Source organism: Copadichromis virginalis, linkage group LG14 (genome assembly GCF_057382275.1).
Source record: "Copadichromis virginalis isolate Kocher_CV1m ecotype Utaka linkage group LG14, C_Virginalis_male_GT1.1, whole genome shotgun sequence".
Taxonomy (NCBI): domain Eukaryota; kingdom Metazoa; phylum Chordata; class Actinopteri; order Cichliformes; family Cichlidae; genus Copadichromis; species Copadichromis virginalis.
In genome coordinates, this window is record NC_140631.1 from 30,055,014 (window position 1) to 30,070,562 (window position 15,549).

General features: G+C 40.0%; 1 protein-coding gene across 1 annotated transcript; it reads right to left on the minus strand.

Annotated features, from left to right (window-relative positions):
• Nucleotides 1-1,427: 1,427 nt before the first annotated feature.
• On the minus strand, nt 1,428-15,028 carry jam3a (junctional adhesion molecule 3a). The gene is made up of 9 exons (XM_085430374.1): nt 14,823-15,028; nt 7,749-7,820; nt 7,526-7,639; nt 7,154-7,306; nt 6,062-6,264; nt 3,894-3,993; nt 2,760-2,889; nt 2,625-2,676; nt 1,428-2,535 (listed from the first exon to the last, which is right to left on the minus strand). Exons 1-9 carry the CDS (start codon nt 14,884-14,886, stop codon nt 2,500-2,502), a joined length of 924 nt encoding a protein of 307 aa, XP_085286500.1. The 5' UTR covers nt 14,887-15,028; the 3' UTR covers nt 1,428-2,499.
• Nucleotides 15,029-15,549: the final 521 nt, after the last annotated feature.

Genomic DNA, 15,549 nt, shown 5'->3' on the forward strand with positions numbered 1-15,549 from the left:
GGTGGCAAAGTAACTGCGGGCCTCTCCACTGTCATGCAAACCTGGGGCCATATAACACTGCACATCTCCTTACATTTCTGGGTCATCTACAGGATTTCATGGTTGCACGTGAACAGCTGGATCAACAAGCAGTGCAACCTGTATATGTCATTGTTTGGGACAATGTGAACTTTCACTGTGCTGTCCTGATACATGAATGGTTCACAAACAACCAGCGCTTTATAAACATTTCCCTTCCACCTTACAGCCCCATCCTGAATCCAACAGAAGAGTTTTTCTCTGCGTGGAGGTGGAAGGTCTGTGACCGGCAGCCCTACACTGGGGAAACTTTACTGGAGGCAATAGAACACATCTGTGATGGGACAACTTTGGAGTCTAGTCAATGCTGGTTTCTGCACTCAAGAAGGTTTTTCTTATGTTGCCTGGCATGGGAGAATATTGCCTGTGATGTGGATGATGTGGATGAAGTCCTCTGGACTGGCCCCACACAAAGACATGATGATGTTGAATGAATCTGTGAATTACAGAAATGTGCTTTTAATTTAGTTTTATTTTTAATTAATTCATTTTTGTTATCTACATTCAGCACTTCATATCATTCTAATTATGGTCATTTGTTAAATACACTTAAATATTTCCTGTTAACTACATGCCCTGAATGCCGTATCTTCAATTATCTGATGTAGTGTCTAACGAATATTCTGTGGTGAATATATTTTTACTTGTTGTGTAAAAACTGATTTTGAAGTGATAGTTTGATTCTGACAGAAGAATCTGAGGTTTTGTGAATGTAGTTCTGTTTAAGGTTTTGAGAAAATGGGTGGAGGTTTCAGCAAATGTGTTTTAGCAATTCAGAAAAACTGGAATAATAATAATTACAACTTGCCTAATGAAGCGTTGATTGGCGCTTCAATGAAACTCTGGATGTCTACAAAACTATGAGCCAACTGATTTCAAAAAGCTTTTTCATTTTACTGTAATACCTGCACTAATTTTCCTCCACTCTGGATTTTTTGACTTGCATATATAATTTGTGTGTTGTCATGTGTTGTGATGGTAGTGAGACGGCGGCCGTAAAAACAACACAGGAGGTTGAGCCGGAGATGGTGAAGATTTTCGCTGATTTACCAGGAGGCACAGGATTAAAATGAGTATCAGAGGGATTGAGTTCAGGTTGAGAGGTTTGGAAACAAAGTTAAAGCGGCAAGGGTGAGATTGTGCTGCCAGGCAGGAGAGTCTCTTCCAGAGAGAGCTGCAATAGGAGGACCACAAAAAACATTTCTGGATTGAGTCAACATGGACAAGCTATGTTTGTGTTTGTGCGTGATTTCCCCCTCACTACACAGAAACCTTGTTTGTCTGTGTATCTCTATATTTCACTTTAATCATCTGGACAAAATCCACCAAAACATTTGAGACTCCAAAAATTCAGCTGAAATATATTTAATAGTAACAAAATAACATTAACGTATAACATTAATATCAAATGAACAGTGGACATTGTACAACAGTTCCTGAGTTGTTACACACATCTTTGACACTAATGTCTAAAATGACACACTGTTGTTACTGACAGGCTCAACACTGCAGATACACACTGAACAGTGAATACTGTAAATGTATTTCCAATAAACAGTTTATTGCAATATTTACAATAAGGTATGGAGTGCTACGCATTCAAATGAAAAGCTCCAAAAAGTATATGCATGTATGTACATTTATAATACTGAGTCAAACCTGGACAATATGTCCAATACTCACAAAATAATTAGTAAAGCACAAAAGGTCACTTATACACAGAAACAGCACTCCAAGAAATCATCAACACCACCTTTATAGTACATATTGAGTTTGCAGCATATTGGAATATATGGTGTTAAAATTCACACTTTATTCTGTACTTGTACATGTTTGTTTTCATTTGTAAATATAGTCATAGGCTATTAAATTGTGCCTTCTAGTCAGCTCATGAGCCTTTTGCAGCCTGCTACTTATTGCCTGTTTAACTACAGTATGTACAAAAACATGTTTCGTCCTCTGCATGTGAAACAAACTAAGAACAAGGATGAAGTAAACAATTTACGTCCACTGTAAAAAATTGAAGAGCTATAAAAGAGGATTTGTCCAAAAACAGTGAGGGAATGTAGTTTACAGTAACCTTTGTGATGACACTGTGATATAAACATCGACCTCCACAGCTTTGAAATCGTTTTATTGTACAGTAGCTTTATGTTGAGTATAAAATGAGAAAAATATGTAAAAACCAAATATTTTCATGGAATTTAATATTAATAAACAACAACAAAAAAATCTGTGGCATTGCAAAACTCAACCAAGTGCCACAAAATGATATTAAAATTACTTTGGCAAGTCGGCTGATTTGATTTTGATGTGCATCAGAGAATAATGTGCCATGTTAGACTCCAAACTTTACCAAGTGGAGCATCATTGTTGCAAGTTTACTTCGTCGTGGTTACATCGCGTCCTCTGTGTCGGCTGTCAAATAACGAAGGAAGACTTGTGGCGGAAATGACCCTATGAAAAACAGGAAGTAGGAAGTTACCTTAGATTTTCTTTTTTTTGGATTTGACTTCCAACGAATGCGGTGTGCTTTGTAAGTTTACCTCATCCGCGTCTCCATACTCAACACTGCTATTCTGTGCAGGCCAGTTGTAGCTGAAATAAAGTGAAACAGAATGCATTAAAAAAAAAAAGTCAGGATTTTGTATCCTTTCATCAGAGCTGCAGACTGTACTCACTTATTTTCATTGTGGCCTTTTTTGTGGAAGCATCCACGTCTGAAGGAATGACAAATGGAAACCGCCAAGCATAAGAACGCAACCACAGCACCAAACACCTTGAGGAAAATCCCCAGGATGTCAACGTCATCTGCAACAGGGCACAGAGAAGTGCTCTTGAGAGAGTTACGTGGCCTGAGACATATCGATAGCCTTTAACCATGACTTATATCATTGCTGCATTTTCATTTTTATGTATATCTTGTGTAATTGCCACACTCCTAAAATCCTCACTTAATTGTTATTGGCTTCGATGAAAATAAGAAGAATTTCATGTTCATTAAATACACCAACTCAAGATACCAAACAATGAAACAAATAAAAACAAACTTTGTCTGCTTATCACATTAAATAAGAAGAATTCAGATGATGTACAGTAACAAATTTTGACATTTAATAATAAATGTGATAAAAATAACGAATTAGATTTTTTACATGAATTATGGTGAATGTCTTTTGTTTGTTTTTTCCATTATTTTTTCTATAAAAATGTTCAAATGTTCAAAAATGAACAACTCCTACAACAAAATGAATGCCTATAGTGTGCAAAAACACTTTAACTGTGTGGACAGCTGCTTGATCCTTTCTGCTTCATGTTCTGGCTGCAGAATACGCTGTCATGGGCATGTTAGCATATCAGGGGCGTGGGTGTCTGAAACTGTTGCTTCCCAGCGAGGTGCTGGGATCAGACTGACCTGGACAGCCGGAGCTTTCCTGCATCCAGTTCGTTGCAAAGGGATGACGCTCAGCAGAGGGAATTAGTTTCCCTTAGCTGCCTTCAAATGGCAGTTATAAGCACAAAGTATGCTTGGCCTTCAAATAGTTTATATAATATTTAGTGGGAACAGTGGTGCTTGGGGTAAAATTAATGAAAAATATTGATGTTTGCTTTGAGATAAAGTTTATTTCATTCCTACATGTGAAGTCGCGCCTGTCTTGTCCTCTCTGTGTTCATATGTTTTAGCTTCCTTCTGTTATTTCACACTTTTTCTCTTTGCCGTGTTAACTTGAAACTTGAGAGTGAACGTGTCTGATTTTGCTTTTGGCTTAAAGTGCTGTCAAAAGACCTGCTTGGCTGGTGTGAATGTCACTCACAGACTTCCATTATTTGCGTGGGACACTGTGCATGCCCCGCATCATTCTTTGCCTGGCAGTAGTACTCCCCCGCGTCCTCCTTCCTGACCCTTCGAAATTTCTGTGGAGACATTTTTAGAAAACTGTCAGTGCACTGACACGCAGACGAACTGTCAACAATAGGATGTCTGGCTGTGGTTGAATATAGCGACATTTTGGCCTTCAGATGGATTTACGGTAGGGCTGAACGATATATCGCATTTGCGATAATATCGCGACATGATCAAGTGCAATTTTCTAACCGCAAAGGCTGCGATTATACTGCGATTATATTATACAATTCATGGGCTGCATCCTCCTGAGGCCGCATTTGTAGACCGATTACGTCACAGCGACGCGCCGAAGGCTGTCCAAATTACTACCATATCCCAGAATTCATAGCGCGGCCCAGCCAAACTCCAGTTTCCAGCAATGGCGGCCGCTACTAAGTTTTAAAATTACTCATACTAATCTTTCTGGGTCACAAAATAAACTTTTAACATATTTTCAGGCGAGAAAGTAGTTGTGTAAACATCAAATATCTGCTCGGTTTATCAAGATATCCCATATTTGCAAAAGTGCTTCGACGTTTTCAGAGGCGTCTGCTACCCACCAGCTCGACAGCTAGCCGGGAGCTCGAGGGTTACTGATGCGGCCGAGAACGGCACAACTCCCGGCACATCATTTTCAGATCACCGCGGAGTTTCGCTGCTCGGGTTAAACGTAATATATAAGTCACTTAGACAACCTAAAAATGTTATTGTTGGGCTTTTTTCAGTGTTTTGTTTGTTCGTGAGTAAATCGGTTTGGCTGAGATTAAAGTTATTAGATTAGATAAAATAAAACTTTATTAATCCCCCGGGTGGGTTCCTCCTTGGTTTTCACACAGCTGACTAAACGTCAAACAGAAAACTTATTAAACAGAAGTATGAGACAGTCGAGAATTTACACCAGTGTCTGGTTATATTTTAGATAGCAAGAAGCAGACGGCCGAGTTTATTAAACTCCACCGAGACAGCGGTGACGCTAATCAGAAGGCTAGACCGTCCAATTTCACGCCTTTAAACTTTAAAGGCGTGTTTGTGTGTGTGTTTATACAATTGCTATTATGTTTGCACTTTATGTGTAATGTTACTGACTGCAGAGATCAGTAAGATGTGTGTATTTTTTATTTATTAGTTTTATTTATTTAATATTATTTTTTAATTGAATGACTGTCTAGTAGTTCACAGATGTCGAAAAACTGAGTGTGGTAAAGCCACTGATTTTGTTTATGTATATTTCTGCAATCTGCACATTGTACTGACTTTCATTTTAATGTTTACACCAGGGTTCCTTGTCAGCACTTTATGCTCAGATGTTTGTAAGCTAAAAATAAACTATTGTGTATGTTCAAATATACTGTTGTGATTGAAGAAGTTAAATAAAAATGTCAGTCATCAATTCATGCATCACCTCATGTCATCATAACAGAGGTCTGTCTTCCAGGAAAGAACAGTTTAAAATTAATGTAATATAGTATTGGCCATACTATATGATGTATTGCTTGTCTTTGTTTAATAATACAGAAGACAAATACCTTAAAAAATAATCGCATATCGCATCGCAATCGCAATATTGGGGCAAAAAAATCGCAATTAGATTATTTTCCATAATCGTTCAGCCCTAATTTACGGGCTGCTTTTAATACTGCTGTAAGATTTTAGATTAGAGGGCATCGCTCTATGTTTTATAACATGGTTAAATTTCTGCCAGATGTTAAACTTTTACCTGGAAACACATCAGTTTGGCTTTAAATGCAACATTATCCTTGTTCCATATGCCAGGTTTTGGATAAGTGTTCTTACTGGCTCTTTTTACACACGAGGGTTAATCCTGCTCTTAGTCATATAATGCTTAAGGTTTTATTTAGATTAAGCGGGTAACATTTACATTAGATAAGCTCTGACAGAGAATACCCGGCACTAATGAGTCCTGTCTACAAACAGAACAGACAGGCAGGGAGAAGAAGTTTACATCTGTTCATTTAACAATAATAATAGTAAATACTGAGTGCTGCCGTGCCTCAAGAGATATTTTGCACAGACAATAGGAACTGAAATGATAAAGCCATAAATGTAGCAACAACAGGATGCTTGTCATTTTTGTACCAGGCCTCCGGTGTCGGGGTTGATGCTGTAGGAAGAGTTGGCAAACTTTGCGCTGTTTTTGGGATCCTGTGGAAGCTCTTCATTGTTGTGAAACCAACGGTACTGAGGAGCGGGAAAGCCCTCATTTTCCAGACATCGCAGCTCTGTTGATGTTCCCACTGTGACGGCCTCTGGCACGCTGCACCGTGGTACAACAGGTTTCACTACACACAAAAAGCACAGATTCACATCAGGCTGCTGAATGTTGTGTAGCATTTACACACTGCTGAAAGCGATACTTTTACTTACTAAATGGCTAAAGGATAACATTTCATCATTTCATCTGTAACAACATACTTTGCTGGCCAGGATTTAAAAGTAGCAAATACGTCCATAAAATTAATCAGGAAACTGTTGACTGAGCTCAAAGACCAAGTGGGTGATTTCCTCATTGACTCCCACACAATCTGTTTGCAACCAGAGGTGTTGCCACCTGCTGGTCACTATAAAGAATGCAGGTTTAAAGAGCATCCACACTGGCTTCACTTTTCAGACACACAGGGTTATTGTCCATAAAGTCCATAGTGGTGCACAATTTATATACAGGCAGTGGTTATGCCACATACAGCAAACACTGCTGGCACTCGTTTTTTGTGTTTCTCTGTGTGCAGGCCAGGGTCTGCAACAGGCTCCGTGTCTAAAGACAAGTCTGCGACTCCCTGAGGTGAAGTGTGTTCTCAGCCACTGTATGGTGACAAAGAGAACTGTCATCAAGTGATACGTAAGGTTAAAGTTGGAATTGTTATAACGTCGCCACAAGCCCCAGATATCCCGAGTGATTTATGTAAGTGGGTGTTAAATGGTTGTGATTGCTGTCCCAGCAGGCCACTAGCTTAATCTACCAGCACCTCAAAGGCAACGGTTAGATGCATGGCAACCTCACAGTGACAGCAATCATGATGTAGCTTTATATTTCAGAAGTAAATTGAGTGTAAAATGTATAAACTGCCACATAATCTTAATATCTATTCGATCATAAGAACAAAGTGTGATTAGAACTTTAGAGGGTTGACGATATAGACATGCAGTGACTTTTAGCTCTGCTCTCCATACCTCTTACTGCAAGACTAATAAGTATTTCATCAAAGTCCCTTTGATCATCGATGGCGGCCACCTCGCAGCGGTACTCTGCTGTGTCTGATCGAGTGGCGTTGAAGATCAGAATGTTGGCCGGCTCTCTGAGCTGAGCTCTGCTCTCCAAGTCCCCTTTTGGAGAACGACAGAAAGAGAGAGAGATGGGGGGGTGAAAAACACTTTACAATTGCTCATTCAAATACACAGCGTGACTTCACGGCTTAAAAACAGAATTCTGAGCCAAGGTCTTTCAAGGTAGCATTCACTCAGCTAAGCTTTGAGTGCTGCGACTTTGCTTTGAAACACTGTGCTCTACTGGTTTCTCTAAAAGACAGTTTCCAAGAGGTTTACCTGCTATCTTGTTTTGAAAGTACACATAACTGGGAACACCATTTTTAATCTTTTTCCACTCGATCCTTGGGTTGTTTGTCGAGATGGACTCTATTAAGCAGGTCAGTTCGATGGCTGGGAAGAAAACAGAACGCATGACAGCATGAGAGAGAGGCAGGCTAAATTTGGAAAAAAGAAACGGTACTTTGGTTAAATAGGTTAGTGTGATTTTCGAGCAACTCACGCTCAAACTCATTTGCCCAAACAATCTTGTCCGTGGTCCGGAGGATTACCCCAAGTGATGATGGAATGTGACCTGTGGAGAAAAAAAAACACAGGCAGTAAACGCTGAGTAACCCCGATTGGACACGCGAGCATTTTCATTAGCAGACATTATAAACCGGGCATGTTGCCTAATAAACACTGGATTAGACCGACAAATATAGCTGACATAAGTGTGCCACATATTTTTAATGAACTCCTTGTAGAAATATACTGTCATTAACATTTAACTTGAATTATTTGTGGCGTTTAATTGGATAATAACGTGACTTATGATGAGTCGATGGAAGAGACCAGGGCTAGTTGTAAATGATAATGAAAGAAAACAGAGATTTGACACGAAGGACTCTGTAAATATTTGGATAGTGACCCATTTTTTGTTGTTGCTGTTGTTGTCAGCTTTAATCCTGCGCAAGATGAAATCCACACCGAGAATGCAGCAGACAATGTAAGTAAGCGTGCAGACAAGAGCCAAAGTCACTTTAGCTCAGTTACTAAGGATCAGCAATGCTCTTGTAATAAGTTGCAGGACAGAATAAAAGGATTTGTGTTTAGTACTGCAGCACAGCCGGCTCAGACCAAGTAAATGACACACAGGCTTTAGCCATTAGCAAACATGACAGTTGCTATATTGACTTTATTTCACACTGCTTGTTTTATAACAGAAAGGCTCCAAACATTAACTGTATATAGAAGATGGATGTTGCCACTGTAACCTCACTGAATTCCTATGTTGTAGTCTCAAGCTACACACTCACATGCAGTAGTAACTAAGGATGCTCCTGGTAACTAATTTGCTAGTTATTTAAACAAGAGAAAAAGTCAACCCTCAGAGAACATTCAGAACTGAAGTGAAGTGATGAGGTTAAATATTAGCCATACAATAACTGCACATGTATTTGAGAGCTATTTGAAGCCGCTAATCACATGTCTTGATAATCAAGTTGAGTTTTAAATGTAAATCTGTTGGACACTGTGCCATATATAATAGTCACAGTACTTAATGTCACAGTACCAACAAACCACAGCCCTGGTTTGTGGCTGGTGGCGTCACAACATTTCTCACCGGGATGGAGCTGCCACTGCTTATTAATAAAAACCAAATAAGTAACTTAGCTAACTAGTATCTTTGGTACCAACTAGCAAGAGGCAGAACATTTTAATGTGTAATCAAGTAGTCGCATGCATCCCTAGTAGCAACTTGGTAACTGCAAAAGCAAGCCTAACTTGTTCTTTTGTTTTCAAAAGGATGTGAAACTAACACAGAACATTCAGGAAAGTGTTTACTGAGGTCATAGGTCAGTGAAGTCCAGTAATTTTACTTTCTTTTTGCAACCAGGAGAAAAACCCGGAGAAAGAATGGAAGCAGATTTGAAGCAGATTTTCCTCTGGCCTCACTTTTCCAGCCTGGAGCTTATGTTCAAATTTTATGCACAGCCTGCTGTTCCTATCTTCTGTGTGTGCTTCTCTTGCACAGTACCCTCACCTGCATGTCACGTTACCAGGTTAACCAGCGATTTTTAACTGGCTGCAAGTTTGAGTGTGGTTGGCCCTCCAAATGTTTACCCCCCAGCTCATCACCAGCAACAGGGATGTCCTTTAGCCATTAGAAGTGAGTGTAGTTAATGCACATATGGTTATATTAGTTGATCATAATAAGACACACATAACAGAGTTTTCTTCCTGTTCTCTCTTTCCACAGTCACATGCTCGATCAAAGAGTGTTGTTTAATTGTTGGGGTTTCCTCTGTATTATTGTGGAGTCTTTACCTTACAACAGGTGACTGCTGTTGTGATTTGGTGCTATATAAATACAATTTAATTGAACTGAATGCAAGTTTTTAATTTCTTTTTTTAAGCGACCGTTACACTGGAAACCATTCTGGGGACATTAACTATTAAAAAAGGGGGAGTTAGAGATGATATCTTTATATTGATTTCTGACAAAAACACAGCTGCAGAGATAGTTTGCATCACTAGTTATGTTAGATATTATGGATGACGATGCGCCCCTGAGGAATAGCTGGAAATGGTCAATGATGTGTCACCCAGTAGACCAGAAAGCCCCCAAGTCATTTCAGTATTTGGTGCAGTGTACTATTAAAGCGTTTACTCACTGAAGAAAAAAAATACTGGTTTAGAGAAGGGGTGCGCAGTTCATCCACTTTTACACATCGTTTAAAAACCATACACACTAAAATATTACTAGAATTACATTATATTATTATAATGTACATCTAGTATATAGTATATTATATTACTAGAAGTACATGTACATTTTTTTGTATTTTTTCAGGGCTAGCTCCTTTGCTAAATCATAATACTAATTCATACTGAGGTTGCAAAATAAATCATTTATCAAGATCCCCAAACAAATCAAATCAGAAGCACAAGAATAACTTCACAGCGGGAATGAGCTCACATTTGAACCATACTTAATCAACCATCTTCGTTTCCCTCTGGCACAAACACAACACATGAGACGCGCTTATTTTAAGTTCAGTGCTTGAGCGAAACGCTGAAAGCAATCAGTGTTATTTTGCAAATGTCAGATTATAACGGCGAGAGGCGTAATTCACAAGTTTTGTTCAATTTGGGTCCGCCGAATGCCAATTTAAGTGGAAAATACGTGAATCTGGGGACGAGACGGGTGTGCAGTGTGACATCGAATTAAGGAAATGTGAAAATTACTGCTCGGCAAACACAAATAATTCAACAGTCTTTGCTAAGGCTAAATAAGTAGGTTTCTACCTTCCCTTGGTACCCTATAGTCAACATTTTTTTGTTCCAAATGCAGTAATTACTGAGTACACGCACAACGAACAGCACCCATGCTGAGTAATGAAGGCAATCACGCTCCCAGTGGGGGCAGTAGTTAGGGTTTCAAATAGAGGCTGAAATTAGACAATAATAATCTGAGCCGCCCCTGAATACGACAAGACATCCCTCCTGTTTTCCCAAGGCAGCGTGCACTCTGACTAACTCCGAGGGATTTGAGCAGCCTTGTTAGGACACGGGCGTCCCTGAGTTGTACATTGTGACTGGGAGCCAAAGGGAGAGCGAGCATATAGCCTTCAAGTGATGAAAACATGGGTCCAACCAAAGCATCCGCTCTTATAAGCACAGCTGCGGACAGTGATGAGATCTGACTCGCAGGTCTCAGCTTCCGTCTCTGCTGCTGACTTTCCCACCCTGTACATCAAGGGCTATTTTTTACCACAGCAGTGACTGGACATCCCGAGAGACGCGACGAAGGCCCGTCCAACTGAAGCTCCCTCGACATACGCACGTACTGACCCTTCAAAATGCCCTTTGAACTGCTTCTTCCAGATCTGCGAGGTACTCGTTTTGAGGAACGATATTTTTGAAAAAAAGAAAGAAAGAAAGAAAAACAAAAGCTCTTTCAAATACTGGAACGTTTAATTAAATCTGCAGCTGCAATCACACTGCAGACTCAAAGTATCACGTAAGAGAAAACAACTGCTTTCGCAGTGTTATGGGTTGCAACACGGCCGTGTGTGATGTGCTTTTCAAAGTTTACAGGAAACAGATCTGCTCGAGTTCATCTGTTTTCATAAGTATGTTGTAACGCTGACAAAATCTCCTTAGAGGATACATCTCCCGTGTTCATCTGAACAAAAACCATGGAGAAAAACAAGTTTTTAGCCTTTATTATCTGGGGCGAACAAAATCTAGAATCAGTGCGCACCGGTTGTACAAGCAGGAACGGCGTTAACAGGATGTTATTAAAGGTTTTTCTCATCTCTCTTCCAAATAATGCAAAATGTAGGACGTGGGAAAGAGTAACCACAGTCAATTAACATGACAATGTATAACTAATTACTAATGCGAGCTTAAAATAAAAGCACGCAGACAACAATGTTTGGTAGCCTCCCTTCCCCCGTGACACGGTGCAGGCTGAAGAGAAGACAATGTTTCTGAATTATGAAAATAATCTCAGCGCTTGCTGGAAAGCAAACAGGGGCTCATTTTTAATCCCTCTGTCATTCTAATGCAAAGACAAAGTAGGTCTATAGTCAGTTCTGAGAGAAACTGGCTTTTAAATAGCCACATTCAGCAATCCTCTTACGCTCTAAATATGAAAACAACCACCCATCCCTGTCCCTGCAACAAAAAGTTGTTGATCCAGTGAATCTATAAAAAGCTTTTTCCCAGACATTCCAGTGCAGTCGCAGCAAATATGCCGAAGACAGTGGATGGAGCGAGGAGGCCCACTGGGATTTACAGCATACTGGAGTGACTGCGTAACAGAACAACTCAACGCTCAAGCAGATTTGATTAAGTTGGTTATGTTGTTATAAGAACTGGGAGGAAATAAACTGTTCATTCAAGCTACGCACGTGACACAATGACTGCAGCACCTCAGACAGATGAAATATAAATGAAGTCCCAATAAAGCACAAGGCCGATAAAATATAACTCATTTTTCGCAACCTATAACAACGCAGCTTAAATTACATAAAACAGCAACGCCAACAATGTTCATATTTGATAGAGCGTGTGTTAAACACTAAAATACCAGATATCCTCTGGTTCCTGCCTCTCATATGTGAATATATGATTGTAAACTTTATGAACTTGGAAAAAGCAATTTGAATACATTTTTGTGGTGTGTGGGAAATGGGACTCTAGCAGTTTTTTATCATCTATTGACAGAAAAATGTATCAATTGCTCCTGAACAATCATTCAAGACAATTAGCATTTAATGAAATCCTAACACAAAAACTCAACGGCCAATTCATTAGGTACGCTTTGCTCATACCAGGTTGGACCTTTTTTACTTTTAGGAATGCTTTAATTCTTCAAGGCATATGTTCAACAAGGTGGGGGAATCAGATATTTTGGACCATGCTGACATGATAGCATCACGCAGTTGCCGTGATCTGTACCTCCCGTTCCGCCACATGCCAAAGGCATTCATTGAGACAAGCTCTTGATATCTGGTGAGTGCAGAGGCCATTTAAGTATGGTGAAGTCATTGTCATGTTCAAGAAGCCGGTTTGAGAAGATGAGTACACTGTGGTCATGAAGGGTGGACATTGTTAAAACTACACAGGCAGGCTGAGGCATTTAAATCACGCAAACTTGGTATTAAGCAGCCAAAACTGAGCCCAGAAAACATCTCCAACACCATTACACCAACAGCAGCAGCCTGAATAGTGATATAAGGATGGATCCATGCTTCCTGGTTGCTTACACCAAATTCAGACTCTACCATCATCAGATCAAATCAGTAAACATTTTTCCAAGCTTCTCCTGTACAGTTTTGGTGAGCACATCTGTTTCCTGTTCTTAGCTGACAGGGGTGGCACATGGTGTGATCTTCTGCTGCTGTAGTCCATCTGCTTTGAGGTTCAACATGTTTTGCATTCAGAATGCTCTTCTGCGTGTCCTCATTACTTACTTATATTTATCTTCTTATCAACTCAAAGCAGTTTGGCCATTCTCCTCTGACCTCTGGCATCAACAAAGCATTTTCAACCAGAGAACTGCTGCTTACTGGATATCTTATCTTTTATAGTAAACCCCAGAGGTGGTTTCATGGGAGATTTCCAGTGGATCAACAGTTTCTGAAATACTCAGACAAACCCGTCAGCCATCAACAATGATGTCGCAGTTCAGTTTAAACTTCAGCATGTTGTCTTGACCATTTCTACATGCATAAATAGACTGTGCCATGTGACTGGCTAAATAGCTATTTGAGTTACCTGTTGTACCTAACAAAGTGGCTGATGAGCAAATGATTACAGATTTTTATTTTTGATGCAAAGTCTCATTCATAATGTCCAAAGCCCAATTCTGAGTCCGGAAAATCTCAGAAATAGCATTTCTTTTTTTTAACTTTTCAATTTTCTTGCAGCATAAAGGAAAAAAAAATTAACAATGTAAGAATTACATCCAATTTTCTGCACATCAGAATCACAAGAAGGCATCTATTTTTACCTTAACTTAAAATAATTCAGCTTTACACATCAGTGCGTTCCAGTTATATGCAGCATGAATCACAATATGCTAAATGCAAAACGTTTGAATAACGATTCATTTTCATTATTCAAACATGACAGCACCCTAAAGCTCAAGGTCAGAACATAAACCAAATCGTGAGCTACATTCACACACAGCTCGGAGTTTTTACAACCAAAACTTGAGAGCATAACAAATGAACCTCTGCCTGTCATCTCCGCTTAGTCATTTGATTTACTGCTTGCAGAGCACCTGGGTGAAAAGTTCAACACTTAGTGGTGCACCCACCCGCAGCCAATTAGCCGACGCAACCATCAAGCATCAGCTGATCGCCACAAATCTCTAGCTGTTGCTGCTGCACATCATCTTGTCACCGCTGCCCTCGACCTGCCTCACTCATGGCACCCCACTCACCATCACTATCGATCAATCACCACGTGATCAGGAGAGGTCAAACTACAATAAAATGAAATTCAAGCAGCCTCAAATGTATATGATGCATATACATATATGCAACAACCAAAAAGACAAAGCATTTTAAATATATATTATTCACAGGCCCGTGTTTCTGTGTACCACAGGTCTCCACCATGTGGCTGCCGTCTTTTTATACTAAAGTAACGTTTGCATTGTTTGTATTCTGGAAATTTCTTTAGAAATTAGTCGACAAGTGAGCGTGCAATATGTATGATTTCTAGGCTAGGTTACACGTTTTTAAAATCACGTAAAAAAAAAAAAAATTCAAAACGTCAAGGGTGCTCTGACAACTACGTCATTTTCCAGCTCGGATGTGAGGTTTGCTCAAGCGTAAAACAATCAAATACAATCTTCAATCGATAATGAACAGACTGTTAAAACGCCACAAAACACAACAAAAACGTTTTCCTGACATTTCCCAGCCCGTTTACACGTCAAGCTAACGTTAAAAAACGTCCTTGTCGGCTCGTAGCGCTGACAGAACCGCTACAGCTCGGATTTAACTTGACTGTAGTCGCACCTCGCCGACTCCGATATGATAATAGCTTTGTGAATAAGCGGGGGAAAACTCACCTAGGCTGCTGTAAAGCACAAAACAGGCTACGAGTCGCGCAATCGCCATCTTGCAGCGTATCATTTATCGGTTACAGCTGCACACACTCAGCACCTCTGAGAGGTAAGAGGAGGATGAGGGCACAAAAGACTGGTGGATGTTGCCATCGACGAGTTTCCATAGCTACAAGGGCTGTGTGTGGGGTTGCGCCCTGAACGAAGTCTGACAGGCGGTAGGCGGTGCCAAACATGCCCTCCACCTCCTCCTCCACACACACGCACAATTCTGACCGTATGTTCTCGTGGGAAAGTGGCGACCTACACCCTCTAGTGGTTATTTTTCTTTTTGGGACCTTAAAAGACCATAATAGGGAAGATTTTTTCCCCTTTATTAAAAGAAACATATAACAGCTGAAAATCAAGCAGCATTTTGAGATCTCTTGCTCACGCTGACAGACAGACGCATTATATACATGATCAGAAGAAAAGGATGCCGATGCAGATTAACAGACTGGATATAATCTTTTACGGATGATGCTTTGTTTTGTTCTCCCCAGTTCAGTGTGAATAAGAAGTACAACTCATGCTAAAGTCTCCAGTGAGCTGACACTGTAATTGGTGTTTGAACTGAATCAGAGAGGAGAGGGAACAAGGCAATCATTGCATCAGAGTCTTGTAAATAAACATGTAACGCTGCTCTCTTCTGTATGCTCGGGAGGACTGTCCCTCTTTTTCATATAAGATAAAA